Genomic DNA, 19,286 nt, shown 5'->3' on the forward strand with positions numbered 1-19,286 from the left:
TGCAAAAAATACTACATGTTAGTGAAATGCGGGGGTTCCCAGGCATGATCGGGAGTATTGACTGCATGCACTGGGAGTGGAAAAATTGTCCTAAAGCATGAGAAGGTCAATTTACTAGAGGGGATAAGGGAACCACAACGGTTATTCTTGAGGCAGTTGCATCTCATGATCTATGGATCTGGCATGCCTTTTTTGGATGTCCGGGAACGTTGAACGACATAAACGTTCTAGATCGGTCACCAGTGTTTGATGACGTGGAACAGGGAAAGGCTCCAAATGTGAATTTCTTTGTGAATCAACGTCCCTATAATATGACATACTATCTAGCTGATGGTATATACCCTTCTTATCCAACTTTCGTCAAATCGATTAGACTTCCTCAAAGTGAACCCGATAAGTTGTTTGCACAAGTTCAGGAGGGATGTCGGAAGGACATCGAACGTGCATTTGGAGTTCTTCAAGCTCGTTTTAAAATCATCCGTGAACCAGCTCGTTTGTGGGACATAGCTGATTTGGGTATCATTATGAGGTCATGCATCATATTACATAATATGATTGTTGAGGATGAACGAAATTCATATGCTCAACGTTGGACCGATTTTGAGCAATCTGGGGAAGGTGGATCTAGTACACCGCAACCATACTCGACCGAGGTGTTACCCGCTTTTGCAAATCATGTGCGTGCTAGATCCGAGTTGCGTGATTCGAACGTTCATCACGAACTGCAAGCATATCTAGTGAAGCACATATGGACAAAGTTTGCAAATGCTTCGTGATGGAAGATGATTTGTATCGTACTAATTACGTTATTTGTGTGTTGTGTGCTTAGTTTGTTGTCTTGCATTTTAAGTTAAGAAAATAAAATAAATTATTGTGTGCTTCGTTTGTCGTCTTCCATTTTTTAGTTAAGGAAATAATATAAATTATTGTCTATATTAAAAAAAAAATATAATTTGTTAAGTGTTTATTATTTAATTTCATTTAAAACAATAATTGTAATTTTATGTAAATAATAAAAATAAAAAAATTAAATTAAATAAAAATATGAAATAAAAAAGTGGTGGGGTAGGGTGAGTGGTGGGGTAGGGTGTTGAGAGAGAAAATCATTGGAGTGGGTAATTGTTGAGAGTTTGTTGAATTGGAGAGAGAAGATGATGTGAAATGTTGGGAAGATAAAAAATGGGGTAGAAAAGGGGTAAACAAAACATTGTGGATGGTCTAAGGTAAGGTGTGAATGAATTATTATTCTCACATTTGGGTTCCATGCAGGGGCACTTTTGGTGGCAACAGAAAGTAAAGTGACACATACACACACGCACTGAGGTAACGAAAGTTGCTTACTGTTACGGATGGATGGGATAGGGATGTGACTGAACACAGTGAATTGTAGCTGATTCAGCTAGCTAATGTGAGAGAACACAGTGAAATCAAATCCACAGAATCTCCTCCACCAGACTAGTTAACATAACCTAATCACTAAAGTTCTGCATTTTGGTGGTAGAAGGAAATTCATCAACTCAAGAATGAAGAAATACAGTACCAACAGACAGTATATTGGGTCCAAGAGAGAAATGTGGTGGAAACTTTTCGTGCCTTGGATAGTGTTTTGGTTCCTAGTATCTGTGTGTATCTTCTACTACATGTTCTGTCAAGACACTGAGAAGAGGAAAGACACTCTGGTAAGCATGTGTGATGAAATGGCTAGGATGCTGCAGGACCAGTTTACTGTGAGTATGAACCATATCCAAGCCATGTCCATTCTGATCTCAACCTTACATCACGCTAGGAATCCCTCTGCCATTGATCAGGTATTAATTAAGCTTTATTTGTTCTACTTTGCTAATAAGATTGCTGGGCTTGAGCTGCTAGAACAGGACACTGAATTTCTTTTTATCTTCTGATAGAAAAGGTTCCAATTTTGCTGCGGTAATTACAACATGTTTGCACCAACTTTTCTTTCCTCATGATCAATTTTGACACCTAGAAGTTACTCACATAAACTTTTTCCCATAATTAATTTTGGCATTAGAATCAATTCTAGAAGGATTTTCAAACATGCTACAAGTCTCATATATGCAAATCAATCTTACCATCAGTTATATTTTAAGTTTAGAGACATTATATACATCAAAATTTCTGTTAATATTTGGCTTATGATATTCCTTGGTCTCCCTCCATTCCATAGATAAGACACTGCCCTTTTTTCTATAATCATATCATGTTTAGGCAGTCACTCATCCATCTTAACCTTTCCATATTGCAGGTCTATATTAGTGTAATAATTTTGCTAGTGATACATTTTTTCTATCATAGAGTACTCCTGACCTGATGCATTCCTTCATTTCATCCCTGGGATCCAATGGTTTATGTCACCCCTCTATATTTCAACAAATCAATCTAACTTCTAAAATTTGCAGACAACTTTTGCGAGGTATGCAGATAGAACAGCTTTTGAGAGGCCTCTTACAAGTGGTGTTGCATATGCTGTAAGGGTGCTCCAATCTGAAAGGGAACAATTTGAAAAGCAACAAGGCTGGACTATTAAGAGGATGGACACTGTGGAGCAGAACCCAGTTCATAAGGATGATTATGCCCCAGAAAAATTGGAGCCATCCCCTATTCAGGAAGAATATGCTCCTGTCATATTTGCACAAGATACGGTTTCACATGTCATTTCTGTTGACGTTCTTTCTCGTAAGGTACTTTTCTGCAATGAAATTGTTGTAAAATTTTGATGTGGAGCATTAAATTTGTCAGCTAATTGACGCACCTTGCGGATATTAGAACCATATATAGTTAATTATGCAAATTGTGAAAATGCTATGCAACAGCCTCAGATATCCTGATGATGATTTTGATCCATCCATTCTAAGCTCTAACTTCTGGGTAATATGAATGGCCTTAATTTCATAATTATCATTAAGTAGAATTGAGACAGGTTGTTTATGTTTGATATTTTACATATGTAGCAATTATTTAGATTATGGCTGTCACAGTTATTCACTTGATCATCAACAGGAAGACCGTGGAAATGTGTGTGCAAGAGAATCAGGGAAAGCGGTTCTAACTGCGCCCTTCAGGCTGCTCAAAACAAATCGTCTAGGGTTTATCCTGACATTTGCTGTCTACAAGAGAGATCTTCCATCAAATGCTACCCCTAATGAAAGGATTCAAGCAACTCATGGGTGTGCATAAAATTTAAAATTTGTTGGATCTGACATTCTTTTAGTTTATTTTTCTTTCTTCTATTTATAATTTTTTATCTTCATATAAGAACTCATTCCCTTTCCGAGCAACTAAACTCTGCATTCAAATTTGTTGGAAAACATTAAAAAACATGGTTCACGTGTGAACAATGTTCTAGCTCTTCCCTTGTGCCAATCAAAAGTTTGAAGTTGCTAATCTTCACTTAATTCCAGTACTGCATGAAATTTCAGAAAGAAAATGTCATGAACACAGTTAGTGTAAGAGAGTAGCATTTAATATCTTCATTATTGCTGAACAGGTATCTTGGCGGGGTCTTTCATGTTGATTCATTAGTGGATAAATTACTTCAGCAACTTGCTAGCAAGCAAACTGTAAATGTTGATGTCTATGATACTACAAATCATACTCATCCGATCGTCATGTACGGCTCAAATGTATCCGGGGATGTGTTCTATCATGTCAGGACTCTTAACTTTGGAGACCCCTTCAGAAAGCATGAGATGCGCTGCAGGTAAGACTTATGCTGCAGAAGGAGTTTGACATTCATAATAGGTAGAAGATATGATATTTAATTCAAAGGGATATAGTATTACATGGTATAATACTTGATTAACTTTAAAATCTTGTTGGTTTGTTGTTAGTAACACCTTGTTTAGAGTTTATAACTTTTTTATTTTAAATACATTTGCAATGATTAAAATGGGCTGTCAATGACTTGAAGAGTCTATGAAATTTAAGTTTGATGCGAACACAGGTTCAAACAGATACCGCCATTCCCATGGTTGGCAATAACTACTTCAATTGGCTTTTTTGTCATTGCACTCCTTCTTGCACAAATTTCCTATGCTTCTGTGCTTCATATTGCAAAAGTAGAAGAAGATTACCGTGAGATGATGGAGCTGAAAGAACGAGCTGAGGCAGCTGATGTTGCAAAATCCCAGGTATTTAGTCTTTTTATTTGCTTTTAAACTTCTTATTCTAGCTTTCCTACTACTGATCACAGGGACTTTTATGAATTATAACTGCAGCTTTCTTGCTACTTGTCTCCCGTGAGATCAGAACACCAATGAATGGTGTTTTAGGTTAGTTGTCTTCTTTCTATGGTTTAGTATACAGCATCCAATGTTCAACAATATATATTCCACAAAAATAAGAGCTTCTTTACATGACCTTATTCTAATTTGCATTTTTAGATAATGAGCCTTATTAAATGATCCCAATATTGCACTGCTCCAACAAGTCAATGAAATTAGAGCAACACTAGTTGAAAACCTACTTTAAAACTAGATTACTAAATTCAAAATGTTATAAAATGACTAAAAATTCCTACTTATCTATGAGTCAACAATCCACATTTTAGTGAAACTAGTTTTTTAGTGGTTTTTTTTTCATCCATACATAGTACTCGAAACCGAAACTTTACTTAAGAAGGAATTAATTAAGGATAACCGGCCGTTGGCCATATCCATCAATATACCACTTACAAATCTTATTCTTGAAGACTTGAACATTGTAAAAAAATGCCTTACCCTCAATAGAATAATTTTTTAAAAACTATCCTTTTAATTTAAAATATTATTTGCTAAATTGAATATATAATAAAGTTTGTACAAGTATTTCATTGAGAATGATGCTTCATCGTTATCGGAGAAGTATGAATTAAGAATCACCAAAACATTTGATAAAAACCAGTTACCGGAATGAGTTGATCTTTTTAATAATAGTATCTTTTTACATCATTAATCAACGTGTTTCCTCGTACTGTGGGAAAGTAATAGAGCCAAATAATTAGATTTTAGATTATTAAAATCTAACAACTGTCCACGACGTTGTTTAGATGAATTTCTCTCTTAAAGAAATCTTGTTTGAAATATTTTGGTCAACAAAAAAGGGCAGATCTGGACACTTCAAGCTAGATACCTAACAGTGCTGAATAAACGGTCCAGGAACATGCATATTTTATGACTATATCTTAATTTGGATTAAAGGTGTGCGCAATTGAAGTTTATTTACACAGTCATCTAATTGAATTATGTTGTAAGTATTCCTCCCACTTGTCATGCTATGATTAGTTGTGAGTGTAAAATTGTTTTAGACAACAAGTGCATGTTAACTTATCTAATTTTCACTAACTTTTGATTATGTCTAGTTTGACCTATTATATTTCTCATTTCTTCTTTTTTTTCTTAACTAAGCAGGGCACAACTCCTAAGAAGAAACTGCTACACTGCTATTCACTATTCTGGGCCGCAGCCCAATCAAGGTTTTGGGAAAGAAGAATCAAACACTCTAAATTTGGAATATGCAACCCATAAGAAAAATCTTAAGCAAACAATATATCCAATCATGTATCCTTCTTTTATTCCTATCTTTATCTACATGTGAATGAAATTAAGGTGTGTGTTTTTTTTTTCAAAGAATGGAATTAAAGTGTGAACTAAACTATCACCAACAAAAAGTGTGAACTAAACTTTTTTCCTTTGTGAATTATGACTTTTGTTGTATATTTTGGGCTAAGGCCGAACTGTTCTCCGGTATATAAGCCTCACTAATATTGTTTTTGGTCCAAGTATAAGCCTCATTGTTAAAATTTTAATCTGGGGCTTGGACCAGAAAGAAGAAAGTTCAGAAAAGAACGAATATCCCACCAAGTAGTCTTTAACAGCTTGTTTTGGATTTGATAAATAAAAAAACAGCTTCTTATTAGTTTGATAAAGTATTGAAAGAAAGAGAAAAAAAAATTAACTTAAAAAAAAAAATTGTGTTATACGGTGGGTGTAAGGTGGAAAAAGGACGACGATGTTGATGTAGTTAATAAAAACATGTAACTTCCCCTCATAAAATTGTATGTTTAACTTGTTGTCATTGTAAGAATTGTGTTGGTAGATGATATGTAAAAACCTATGTAAATGATCTATGGTTACCGAAACTTTATAGCCACCGAAAATAAAAGGTGGAAAAAGTAACATTCATTTCATTTTGGACCATTTCTCGATTTATGCGTGTTGATTCTCGTAAGGGTGTGATTACAAGATTGAAACTCACGAAGGTCATTTGTTAGGAGGGTTGCCACCGTATCGATCCCGAACAGGTTAACATTTGCAAGGAAGACAAGGGTGAAGGTAGAAGAAGAGAAGGCTTAAATGTTAAAACTTAAAATTTATCAAATTTTTTTTTAGTGCCACATGGAGTGCTTACTTGGACTTTCATCTAACTCGGATGAAAAAGTTAACGACAATGATGAAAAATGAAAATGGTAATTTTGAAAGGGTGAAAAAAAAATTACTAGAAATAAAATAATATACCTTTTTTACTTTTCAATTGAACAACATAACATGTGAATAAAAACTCAATTAATTTTTAATTGAATAATTGTGGTGGAGCAAGAAATTCTTATTATTGCCAATTTTACGTTTTTAATATCATTAACATGTTATTATTAATTTAATAAAATTTATTTAAAATAAATTAACTCATAATTAAAAAATAATTGGTGCAAACATGTCTATATTAATTATAATTCTTCTGTAAATGAGATTTTGGTGTTCTCATTGTCTTTGGAGGTGGTGCGTGGCCTGACTTTGTAAGCGCGACAGAGCTGCACGGTCACGACGAGCTCCAACGCTTAAGCCAGTGAGAGAGTAAAACGATAGTTTAAGAGTCTAAGAAGAGTTTGGAGTTTTGTAAGAATGCGTAGTGTGCTAGGTAAATGAATGATTACACTTGTATATACAGACTTGATACCCATCTTGATTGTATTGTCTCTGCAGTTTATGGGAAGCCCCTATAAAGGGTTTTAAGAGTGCAACTGTGCAAGGTTGGCTTTAGGCTCGCTTATTCATTCTTAATTGGATTTCCATGAGACTCGCCCGACCTTCCCAAAACAGATCATTCCTTTATTAAGTCACCAAATCTGTCATTGTGGTTTTCACTTAGCTGTGAGACCTTTTAAGTCAGTTGGGATGTCTTTGGGCTTAATAATATTCTTTTGAGCTGGTTCAAATAATATCAATTTTAGCCATTACAAACTCTAAAAGTAATTCTAATCAAATTCATCCAAATGATATTCTCTTAATGAAATCACTTTCATGATGAGTAAATTTAAAGATTGATCATTTCATTTTAACCTAAATTTATAATACTCAATTATGTGTCATAATCAATTTTGCAATTAATGTTCATCCAAAAACACATGGAAAACTAACATGATTTTCCAAATATGCTATTAAATTATATGATATGAACAAATTAACTTAATTTGGTTCTATTTTATAATTGTTATTCACATTTTTTTTTTATAATTTAGAGGGCCAAAGGCTTCACTTTTTTTTTCCTATTTTCTATTTTTATATCAAATTATCAATCATATTTTTCATATTAGTGTAATCTTGTTTCTTTGGGATTTGCCCCCTTAATTATAAAAAGAAAGTAGGTGAATATAAGTTTTTCCTATTTATCGGCTAGTAAATGACCTCATGTGATCAACAATGGTGAATGAAACTGCTGTCAAAATTAAAGCAGGATAAAGACGCGTAGCAAAACATAACCAGTTCCAGTTGTGATTGGCACAAAAAACAAAACTTGAGAGATGACGTGGGATGTCACTTTCAGGAAGAGCTCCCACCCCATATAAAAAAAAGTAGGATAATGGTTAGTGATATATATATATATATATATATATATATATATGCGGGAATGAAGTGTAATCTTATTAATTAACCCTTTTTCTTTGTCCTATAGTTTTATGGTGAAATTTAACTCTTTTCATTATAATATAGATAATAAAATTACATGAATTTTTAACGTGTGAAGATTAAATTCATGATGTCCTAATCACTACGTGGCAAACTTTTGATTAAAGTGCTCTCCATAAGTTCATGACACCCCATTCCATCTAAGTTACTAGTACCACTTTGTCTATTTTGATGCTTCCCCAACCACTTTGGCCTGCCCCTTCACTTGTTTTGACTTTTGCCCCTAAGCTCCTCATCAATTACCCATGTACCAAATTCCTTGTCCAACCTTTGCTTCTTGTTGCCTCCTATGAGATCAACATTTGAAGAAAAGTTATTACTCTTAGGTAGACTTTAGAGGTGTTTGTTATGAGTTACAACAATATTTATATCATCATCTTCGTTTTAGGTGATCTAATACTATTTTAACATGTTTTATGAGTTAAAATTAATTTTTTAAAAAATATGTCAAATATTATTAGACCATTTAAGTAGAATTATTTTACCTCATAGTTACTTAGAGTGATTCATAGAAACTCTTAATTAAATCTAAAAGAAATTAAATTAAAAAATAATTTGATGTCTTGTTAAAAAAATACATATTCACACCAGGTCACCAACAATATAGTGTTATTAACTATTACTCCACTCCGTTTTTACTATTTTAAGTGTTTTTATTTTCATTTATTTGTCACTTTCGTAGTTTTAGGAGAACATTAACTTATCTTACCAAATTATACCTTAACATATAATTTTTAATAGTGGAGGAAAATTGGAAGAATCAAAATTAATAAAAGAAATAAATATTGTTATATTAGGAAGCTAGTAATAATTAAAAAAAAAACAAAGAATGTTAATTCTACTTCTTAATTCTAGAATCTCTCTTCAAGACATTTTTTGACAATAGAATAATACCATTAAAGTTGTTTTATGCGGCAGGCATAATGGAATTATGCTCCCATTTCGTAGCTGAAAAGTTAAAACTATCTTAGGAAAAAGAACAAGTTCCAATTAGTGAAGTGGCAAACAGCCTAAAATTCCCTATTAATCATGTGTGGTCCCTTGTATTGGATCAGTTAAATATAAATATAAATATGTGCAGAACAATATAATTAAACTCTTTAATGAGTTAGGCACTAGACTATTATATCTGATAACATGTTTGGATCAATTTCTTTTAAGAAGTGAATAAAATATGTTAATTTGAAAATAAGGAAATAAATAAATCACAATAAAAATATGGAAGTGTTTCTGGATAACACTTCTCAACGGTGCTAGGGGATGGAGAAAAATATAATAACACCACCTTGATGAGAGGTTTCTATTTGTAATCATGGGTATTCTTTCTCTAGCTACCTACTATTTTCATTTTGCTATGGTAATTTCGATAAAGTACGGGGTATCTAATGCTATTCTGCAGGAAAAAAACAAAAGTTGATGGCTTATTCTTGAAATTTGGGTTCCATGCAGGGGTAATTTTGGTAACAGAAAGTACAGCGAAACAAACACACACGCACGCACTGAGGTACAATGACTTGGCGTGAAGAAGTTGCTTACGGTTACGGAGGGATAGATAGATAGATAGATAGATAGATAGATAGATAGGGATGTGAACTCAACACAAAGTAAAGGAAATAAAGTCGATTATTTCTGCTGGTGAGGACAACAACAACAACTATGCCTTTCTGCCCTCTATTATTATACCATGCTCAAAATTTATCATAAACTTTTTTATTAATCATTACTTTTTAAAATAACATTCATTGCTCTCAGATTTTTTTTCGAGTGGGTATTTAATTGTATTTGATCCCACAAGTTAGAATTAAGGAGACCCAACTCACCCAGAAATTATTTCAAGAGGTGAAAGCTGCTCTATCTTTATAAATGTTTGTTTGACTATATTTCTAACTAATGTGAGACTTTTAAGTTCTAAGTGCATGTTTGATTTTCAGTTAGGAAGTCATTTTGAAACATTGAAATTCGAGATTACGATTTCTAACGCACATTCAGCCAACGAAATACACTTGTTGGGTTGAGTGAATGTACTTTCACATTCACCCAACTGAAAACCAAACAGGCTCTAACGCTGCGGTTATATAAGAATTGTATTAGTGTACGGTTGGTAAGTATCTCTATAAGTGATACATGGTCAACAAAGTGTGTCTTGATCTGAATATCATGCTGACCGAGGTCCAACCCACCCACTTTTTATGTCCCACAAAAATTAGCTATGTAAGAAATTTACATGAGTAGTTCATTTTGGTTTTACCATATGTACTCTTTTATGGAGACAATCTTATATGATCTGTGTGGTAAAAATCAAATGTCCTACAAAATGAGTTTTCAATAATCAAACTTTTAATCCCATGGATCCAGACAACCACTTTTAATCATTGAAGATGGGCAGATCAACATGTATTGGATCTTTTATGAGAAGTTTTTGGGTGCTAACATCATTTTTAGGAAAAAACTTTTAATTTAGCGTTTGTTTATGACATATAAATCACTTTTCAATTTTTGTAATAGAAGAATTGTTTGGTAAGAATCACTGAAATTACAAAACATCATTGAGATAAAAAAATTATTTTCTTCTTTAAAGAGCAAGTTTTAGAAGTTATGTCTAAAAACAATTTAAAATTAAAAAACTGAATGGAATGAAACCAAACAAGCCTTTAATAATCATTTCTACCTCCATTTTTCCATTTTAATAATCCTTTTACAGCTTCTAAAAGAAAATCCCTTGATGTGGGAGCCAAAGCTTGAACACTCACGTGCTTATGCTGTTCTTATTTTGTCTTAGGACCCCTCTGTGTACAAGCTATAGAGAGTAGAGAGTTTCTTTGTTGAGTTGAGTGGCATTAAAAATCGAATCTTTTTGTTTCAGCCTCTCATTTTCTCCTGCATCTTTGGTTGGTAGCTGCTAGTAAAAAGTATCAATTTTGGTTTAAACTTTAGAATCAGAAACTCAGAATCTTATGATTCTCTTCAAGGGTACTTGATTTTATTTTTATCTTCCTCTAATTAACTCCACTGTTTACTTTCATATCTCAAGTTTAAGCTATTGGGTGGATAAGACAGCATCTTATATGAAGGTCAGTCACATCACTATTATTGTTGTTATTGCTGTTTTTCTTTTTCTTTCTTTTCTTTTCTGCAACCTTCTAAGTTTTTAGGAAGTGGGAGGTGTTGTTTGGTGCTGTTTTTCTTCATTCTTGAATTGATGAATTTCCTTCTACCACAAAGTGCAGAGCTTGTAGTGATTTTGTTTTGTTAATTAGCCTGGTGGATGAGATTCTGTATTTCTGTGGATTTGATTTGACAGTGTTCTCTCACTTTAGCTGGAATATAATCAGCTGCAATTCACAAACTCTTGAAACTGTTTCTACTTAACTTGGGTTGGTTACTGTTGTGGATGAGCTTGCTCTATGTAGTAGGGTTTGGTCTAAAGTTGGGGCATCTAGTTTTAGTGCTATGTTGCTGGGTTGTGTCTGTTGTTTACCTCAACAGGTTATTCTGCAGTGAAATTAAGGGTACTAGGGTGGGTTTTCAGGGTGGTTTTGGCAAGATGGGGCTGAAATGGTGGGAGAAGATCTCAGGGAGTGGTTCCAGAACTTATCAACATTGCTACCAGTATATTGGGTCCAAGGGAGTGAAGAGACAAATGTGGTGGAACCTTTATAGGGCGTGGATTGTGTTTTGGATCGGAGTATCTGTGTTTATCTACTTCTACATGTCCTTTCAAGATGCTGAGAAGAGGAAAGAGACTCTGGCAAGCATGTGTGATGAAAGGGCTAGGATGCTGCAGGATCAGTTTAATGTGAGTATGAATCATATCCAAGCCATGTCGATTCTGATCTCAACTTTCCATCACTCCAAGAACCCCTCAACCATTGATCAGGTACTACTAAGCTTTATTTGCTATGCATAATGTTGCAAATCAGGATGTAACTCCTCACTGTGTGAGTGAATATTTGTGTTGGCACACCTTTTTACTTTTAGTGTTCATTATTGTACACCAGGATATCTTGTAACTTTATTTACTTAATTTTATTGTATAGCTTTTGATTTATTTCACTGGCATTAAATTTAGTGTCAAATTGCATTTCTTTCCTCATTTTCATGGCAAAATTGTTGGGGTCTAAATGGTTATAAGATTGCTAAACTTGAGCTTCTGGAGCAGGACCCCAATTTCCTTCCCACCGCCCACCCCACCATACACCTTTCTCTTTATTTTTGGATAGAAAATGTTCCAATTTGCAGCGGTAATTAGTCTCATATCTGCAAATCAATCTTACCATCATCCAATCCTTTTGCCAGTAGCTGGAGTCGGCTACATAAATCAGTCTACACCATGAAGTTCTATTATATTTTAAGTTTAGACACATATAAGTTACATATAAGTTTTTGCTAATATTTTGGCTTATGGTATTCGATATTCCTTGGTCTCCCTCTACCTCTCTAGAGGTACTCTCCCTTCTATCTTGTTCAACCTCTTTTACAAGCACTTCTATGGTTCTTCTCCAAATGCCTGTTGAGAACTCTCACTTTTACACGCGCTTCTATGGTTCTTCTACCTTATACAAGGTAGAGTAATCCTCAACTGTAAGCTAGCTTTTGGGGTAGAGTAATGCCTAATCCAAATTCTCTGATGATATTAGAGCCTATCCTAGATACGTTTATTGGGCCACCCATAAATGGACCACTCGCCGATGTTCAGTTATGCAAACTTCACGCTCCAGATGTCCATCCTCGGACGTGAGGGGGTGTGTTGATAAGTCTCACGCTGACTAGAGATATAGATAAATAAATCCTTATATAGCGTAGAGCAATCCTCTCCACTTAGCTAACTTTTGGGGTAGAGATAAGCCTAACCCAAATTCTAAGAAGTAAGAATGCCTAAACCACCTAAGACTCTACCTTTTTTTTCTATAATCCTATCATGTTTTAGGTAGATACTCACCGTTATTAATCTTTCCATTTCTGCTACATTAAAGCTTTCATTCTTGTTGGCTCTTTAGTACCCAACATTTAGTTCCATGCAATATTGCAGGTCTCATGTTTCTGTGATAAAATTTACTAGTGATACATTTTTTAATCATAAAATCCACCTGATGGATTCCTTCATTTCATGGGATCCAATGGTTTATGTCATCCCTCTATATTTCTACAAATCAACTAACTTTTAAAATTTGCAGAGAACTTTTGCCAGGTACACGGATAGAACAGCTTTTGAGAGGCCCCTTACAAGTGGTGTAGCATATGCTGTAAGGGTGCTCCAATCCGAAAGGGAACAATTTGAAAAGCAACAAGGCTGGACTATTAAGAGGATGGACACTGTGGAGCAGAACCCAGTTCATAAGGATGATTATGCCCCAGAAAAATTGGAGCCATCCCCCATTCAGGAAGAATATGCTCCTGTCATATTTGCACAAGATACGGTTTCACATGTCATTTCTGTTGACGTGCTTTCTGGAAAGGTACTTTTCTGCAATAAAATTGCTGTAAAATTTTATGTGGAGCACTAAGTTTGTCAGCTGAATTGACGCACCTTGCGGATATTTGAACCATATATAGTTAATTATGCAAATTGTGAAAATGTTATACAACAGCCTCAGATATCCTGATGATGATTTTGGTCCATTCATTCTAAGCTCTAACTTCTGGGTAATATGAATGGACTTATTTTTTTAATATCATTAAGTAGAATTGAGACAGGTTGTTCGTGCTTGATATTTTACATATGTAGCAATTATTTAGATTATGGCTGTCATAGTTTCTCACTTATTCATCCACAGGAAGACCGTGGGAATGTGTTGCGTGCAAGAGAATCAGGGAAAGCTGTTCTAACTGCGCCCTTCAGGCTGCTCAAAACAAATCGTCTAGGGGTTATCCTGACATTTGCTGTCTACAAGAAAGATCTTCCATCAAATGCTACCCCAAATGAAAGAATTCAAGCAACTGATGGGTATGCATAAAATTTGAAATTTATTGGATCTGACATTCTATTAGTTTATTTTTCTTTAATTTTTTTATCTTCATATAAGAACTTACTCCCTTTCCTAGCAACTAAACGCTGCATTCAAATTTGTTGGAAAATATTAATGAACACAGTTTATGAGTGAACTATATTCTAGCTCTTCCCTTGTGGCAATCAAAAGTTTGAAGTTGCTAATCTTCACTGAAATCCAGTACTGCTTGGAATTTCAGAAAGAAAAAATCATGAATATATTTAATGTAAGAGAGTAGCATTTAATATCTTCATTACTGCTGAACAGGTATCTTGGTGGGGTCTTTCATGTTGAGTCGTTAGTGGATAAATTACTTCAGCAACTTGCTAGCAAGCAAACTGTAAATGTTGATGTGTATGATACTACAAATCATACTCATCCAATCGCCATGTACGGCTCAAATGTATCCAGGGATGCGTTCTATCATGTCAGCAGTCTTAACTTTGGAGACCCCTTCAGAAAGCATGAGATGCACTGCAGGTAAGCCTTATGCTGCAGAGTCAGTTTGGTAATTCTGTCCTGCTTAATCCCCAGCATATTCAGTAAGAATGAAAGTGACATTCATTATAGGTAGAAGATATGATATTGAATTCAAGGGGATATAGTATTACATGGTATAATACTTTATTATGGGTTTGATGTTAGCAAAACCTTGTTTAGATTTCATTTTTCTGATGCTTTAACACTTTTTTGGGGGGTCATTAAGATATTAAGTCTAACTTCTTTTTTTAATTACATTTGCAATGATTAAAATGGGTTTGTCAATGACTTGAAGAGTCTATGAAATTTAAGTTTGATGCTTACACAGGTTCAAACAGAAACCGCCATGGCCATTGTTGGCAATAGCTGCTTCAATTGGTGCCTTTCTTATTCCACTCCTTATTGGACAAATTTCCTATGCTACTGTGATTCAAATTGCAAAAGTAGAAGAAGATTACCGTCAGATGATGGAGCTAAAAGAACGAGCTGAGGCAGCTGATGTTGCAAAATCCCAGGTATGTAGTATTTTTATTTACTTTTAAACTTCTTGTTCTAGCTTACTTACTACTGACTTATATCAATTATAACTGCAGTTTCTTGCTACTGTTTCCCACGAGATCAGAACACCAATGAATGGTGTTTTAGGTGAGTTGTCTTCTTTCTATGGTTTAGTATACAGCATCCAATATTCAACAATGTATATTCCACAAAAATAAGAGCTTCTTTACATGACCTTATTCTAATTTGCATTTTCAGGGATGTTGCATATGCTTATGGACACAGATCTAGATGTAACCCAACAGGAATATGTCAGAACAGCGCAGGACAGCGGAAAATCACTGGTATCACTTATAAATGAGGTTTTGGACCAGGCAAAAATTGAATTTGGTAAGCTAGAGCTTGAGGCTGTGCTCTTTGATGTACGGGCAATTCTGGATGATGTGTTGTCACTATTTTCTGAGAAGTCTCAAGCAAAAGGATTAGAGGTAATATATCAATCGTCTACTGTAGCAATTTTACATATGAAATTTCAAAGTTTGCATTGTCATCTTGTAGCTCATGCCTTTTCATGATTTATTTTTCTGGGAGCACAGTTGGCAGTTTTTGTGTCAGATCAGGTTCCTGAACTGCTAATAGGTGATCCAGGAAGGTTTCGACAAATAATTACAAACCTCATGGGTAACTCAATTAAGGTAAGTCTATGGGAGAAAGAAGAGCACTATTTAATGTGAATGTCTCTTTGTCTGATATCATACTGTAGAATGAAAGTTGCTCATAGATCTTTCCTTATAGGCATGCACCAGTCTTACTGTCACGAACCATAAAATTTAAGCTGTTAGGTGAAGTCACGAATTGTTTTATATTATGTTTTTGACACGCCCCCTCACGCAAGAGCTCATTGAGCCTGAAGCGTGGAAAACGCATAAGTCCACCTACCTTGTGCTGAAATTCAAATTTTTATTGGAAAAATGGGGGCAACAAAGATGAAACTCTTGACCATTCGGCCACAAAAGGCTCTGGTACCATGTCATGAACCATCTATGATCTATCCCAAAAGCTGAAGTTGTTGGGTGAAGGCACATGAATGATTTTATATTATATTTCAAACACTTACTATCTCTTGGATTGTTTTGGATATTGGGGGAAAATTCAATTAGTGTTCCTGCCAAGAATGACAATTAGTAGATCAAAGTTGATGTGTATTTCAAGAATAAATATCACGAAAACTAATTGTGTTATTGTTATGCAGTTCACGGACAAAGGACATGTTTTTGTCACTATCCATCTTGTTGAGGAGGTTGTCCATTCAGTAGAGGTTGACAAAGAACCAAATTCTGATAAAAATACCTTGAGTGGTTTCCCAGTGGCTGATATCCGCAAGAGCTGGGAAGGATTCAAGGCTTTCAGTCAGGAGGGACCTCTTGGTTCTTTCTCATCCTCCTCGAGCGATTTCATCAATTTGATTGTATCTGTGGAGGACACAGGAGAAGGTATTCCTCTAGAAGCCCAGTCCCGCATCTTCACTCCATTCATGCAGGTAAATCCATCCATCTCTAGAAAACATGGGGGAACTGGTATTGGCCTAAGCATTAGCAAGTGTTTGGTTGGCCTCATGAATGGTGAAATTGGATTTGTAAGCACACCCAAGATTGGATCCACTTTCACTTTTACCGCGGTCTTCACCAATGGACTCCCGAGTTCAAATGAGTGTAAAATTCAGCAAATCAGCAACCAGCCTCAACCAGCATCTTCAGCATTTGAGGGGATGACTGCATTGGTTATTGACCCGAGAACCGTTCGCGCAAAAGTGTCTAGATATCACATCCAACGGCTTGGCATTCATGTTGAAATCGTTTCAGATTTAAACCAAGGGTTGTCAACCATAGGCAATGGGAGCATAGTTACCAATATGGTCCTGATTGAGGAGGCGGTCTGGGACAGAGATTCAGGCATGTCATCTCACTTTGTCAAGAACACAAGGAAAGTTGATAATGGGGTTCCTCCAAAGCTGTTTATTCTTGTTAATTCTAGTAATTCTTCTAAAGCAAGTAGTGTAGCCTCTGATGTTCATTATCCTACTGTCATCACAAAACCTCTCAGAGCAAGCATGCTTGCTGTCACGCTACAACGAGCCATGGGTGTTAGGAACAAGAGTACTCCTCCAAATAGGGAACTCCAAAGTTTGTCTCTTCGCCAACTTCTTCTCGGGAGGAAGATTCTAATCGTAGACGACAATAGTGTGAACCGTGCAGTAGCAGCCGGTGCTTTGAAGAAGTATGGAGCAGCTGTGGTTTGTGTTAGCAGTGGGCAAGATGCCATCTCTTCACTGACGCCACCCCATCAGTTTGATGCCTGTTTCATGGATATTCAAATGCCAGAAATGGATGGGTATGCAACTAGAAATCTTTTACCTTTTTCCTAAATTTTGGAATTAAAACTGAAATCTCTACATAAACACACAAAAGGTTTTTTTTTAATTCTTCTATTGATCTATAGGAATTACAGGACAGTTTATGTGAAAACCAAACTTGTTGCATTACATATATCTATAGCATGTTTGGATCAACTTCTCTTTCTTCTTTCTGGGTCCTAGAAGCTACTCACATAAGCTTCTCCCCACAAATAATTTTTCTTTGGGAATCAATTATAGAAGGATTTCCAAACATGCATCTAATGTATAGAATTCACACAAGGTGTTTGGAATCTAACTTCGTGGCACAGTAATACTGTAATAGCACAATTCACTTGACAATTCTAAATTAAAAGAAAAAGTAAAATTTGATTTATGTCATTGTTACTTCTAAAAATACAATTATCATCATGTCACAAGGTGCTAATACACAATTATTTTCCAACAGTTTTGAAGCTACAAGGAGAATTAGAGAGATGGAACACAATGTGAACAGAGAAGTGTCTATGGATGGCTTTGAGAATGTTTCGAACTGGCATGTGCCCATTTTAGCTATGACTGCAGATGTGATCCAGGCTACACATGAGGAATGCCTAAGATATGGCATGGATGGATATGTTTCAAAACCATTTGAAGCTGAACAGCTTTATAGAGAAGTTTCTAGATTTTTCCCTTCATCTTGAAAAAAAAAAAACAGTGCTGATCTAAACCAGAAGATTATTCATGACCGAAGCATCACTGTCTGTAGGGACACTCTGAAATGTATAAACATGTTCAGAAGCCTCCTGAGAGTAAGTTCCCTATTTAACAGCCATTCCATGTTTCAGTATTTCTCTACTTAAAGAAGGATGGAAGAAATGGGAAAATTTTGTAGACATGCAGTCATGCAGAAATGGCTCATTCTACCTTTTGTCCTACTTCACTATCTTCTCTGCTGTGTTAAGATCCCTGGTTTAAAATATTATTTTTATGGCAGGGAGTGTACATAGGAGCCAAGTTTGATTGGTTACAATTGATTTGTGATTAAATGTTAAGGGTATCAAAATTAAAAACCCATTGATTATTCCATGTAAAGTTATTCTCTCGTCTCATCCACTGTTAACTGCCAATTGGAAATGGTTGAGGGGGATATAAAGACTAGGGTGTATTATATTATATAATATAGATTCAGGAGTTCCATCCTTGTGTATGTAATATTACAACTTTACAGTAATCTAGCCTAGGCAAGTTACATTTTCTGGGAATTGATGCATGTATCATAAGAGGTTGGTTCATGTGAAAGAAAGGAATTCAGTTTCTTGGCAACAATGGTGTGGAAGTGCACCATCATCCATGTATATGACCCACAATAAAGATGGTCAATGATGAGTAACAACATCAGCTTTGCTTCCTTTTGTTCCTAACAGTGCTGGAATTTGGCATTCAAATATGTAACTGACACATTATACTGTAGTGTTTGAGTGATCCATCAATTTTTTAAACTTTTTTTGGTCGATATGTGCATTTCTAGTTCTGGATTTCGTTTGATTCATTGCTCTACCTTGACATGCGATCTCGATTACCCATTATCACGGACATGCTCTCAGCTAGAATAACATATCACACTGCCTTTGGATTAGCAAACCCCTTTTTCCTCGCACTGAAACTGCTCGATGGCACATTGATTTAAGCGTCAAAGGGTCTTTATACCTCACCATTGTCTAAGATCAATGGTTGCACCCTAGAGGGTCTTTACTCTTTACATGTACCCAACCGTTCTCCAAGATCAATGATTTTGAGTGAAAGATGAGGTATTCACTCTTTGTTGGTTACTAACTCAATATGGAAAAAAAATTCGGAGTTTTAAGCATCTTGCGGTTTAACACATCATAGAAAATATTAGCGTCAGAGGGTCTTTGCATGCACACCACTATTCTCCAAGATAAGTGATTTTGGTTGAACGATGTC

The 19,286-nt window shown here is 35.3% G+C and overlaps 2 protein-coding genes across 5 annotated transcripts; both read left to right on the forward strand.

The window, feature by feature from the left end:
• The first annotated feature begins 1,355 nt into the window (after positions 1-1,355).
• On the forward strand, positions 1,356-5,724 carry LOC130714527 (histidine kinase 3-like). Its single transcript, XM_057564434.1, has 7 exons — positions 1,356-1,808; positions 2,418-2,699; positions 3,019-3,185; positions 3,506-3,718; positions 3,962-4,148; positions 4,236-4,289; positions 5,406-5,724. The coding sequence occupies exons 1-6, from the start codon at positions 1,524-1,526 to the stop codon at positions 4,275-4,277; spliced, it is 1,176 nt and encodes a 391-aa protein (XP_057420417.1). The 5' UTR covers positions 1,356-1,523; the 3' UTR covers positions 4,278-4,289; positions 5,406-5,724.
• Positions 5,725-10,697: 4,973 nt separating this feature from the next.
• On the forward strand, positions 10,698-18,834 carry LOC130714524 (histidine kinase 3). 4 transcript variants are annotated; one of them, XM_057564429.1, is made up of 11 exons: positions 10,698-11,032; positions 11,263-11,838; positions 13,136-13,417; positions 13,736-13,905; positions 14,216-14,428; positions 14,757-14,943; positions 15,022-15,073; positions 15,185-15,414; positions 15,523-15,621; positions 16,179-17,317; positions 17,788-18,834. In XM_057564429.1, exons 2-11 carry the CDS (start codon positions 11,353-11,355, stop codon positions 18,020-18,022), a joined length of 3,093 nt encoding a protein of 1,030 aa, XP_057420412.1. In that variant the 5' UTR covers positions 10,698-11,032; positions 11,263-11,352; the 3' UTR covers positions 18,023-18,834. The 4 variants fall into 4 exon arrangements, 3 of the variants coding, with proteins under 3 accessions (XP_057420412.1, XP_057420413.1, XP_057420411.1); XM_057564430.1 differs by having other exon boundaries at positions 10,699-11,032; positions 11,491-11,838; XR_009011319.1 differs by lacking the exon at positions 10,698-11,032 and having other exon boundaries at positions 11,056-11,838; positions 17,788-18,130; positions 18,316-18,834.
• The last annotated feature ends 452 nt before the right edge of the window (positions 18,835-19,286 follow it).

This window comes from Lotus japonicus, chromosome 4 (assembly GCF_012489685.1).
Source record: "Lotus japonicus ecotype B-129 chromosome 4, LjGifu_v1.2".
Taxonomy (NCBI): domain Eukaryota; kingdom Viridiplantae; phylum Streptophyta; class Magnoliopsida; order Fabales; family Fabaceae; genus Lotus; species Lotus japonicus.

What these genes read in the sequence shown, in the direction of transcription:
- LOC130714527 (XM_057564434.1), top strand. Translation starts at nt 1,524, where the DNA reads ATGAAGAAATACAGTACCAACAGACAGTATATTGGGTCCAAGAGAGAA. An exon ending in TTGACGTTCTTTCTCGTAAG is followed by an intron (nt 2,700 to 3,018) that starts GTACTTTTCTGC and finishes GATCATCAACAG; the next exon opens with GAAGACCGTGGAAATGTGTG. An exon ending in CTGATGTTGCAAAATCCCAG is followed by an intron (nt 4,149 to 4,235) that starts GTATTTAGTCTT and finishes TTATAACTGCAG; the next exon opens with CTTTCTTGCTACTTGTCTCC.
- LOC130714524 (XM_057564429.1), top strand. Translation starts at nt 11,353, where the DNA reads ATGAGCTTGCTCTATGTAGTAGGGTTTGGTCTAAAGTTGGGGCATCTA. An exon ending in AAGCATGAGATGCACTGCAG is followed by an intron (nt 14,429 to 14,756) that starts GTAAGCCTTATG and finishes ATGCTTACACAG; the next exon opens with GTTCAAACAGAAACCGCCAT. An exon ending in TCATGGGTAACTCAATTAAG is followed by an intron (nt 15,622 to 16,178) that starts GTAAGTCTATGG and finishes ATTGTTATGCAG; the next exon opens with TTCACGGACAAAGGACATGT.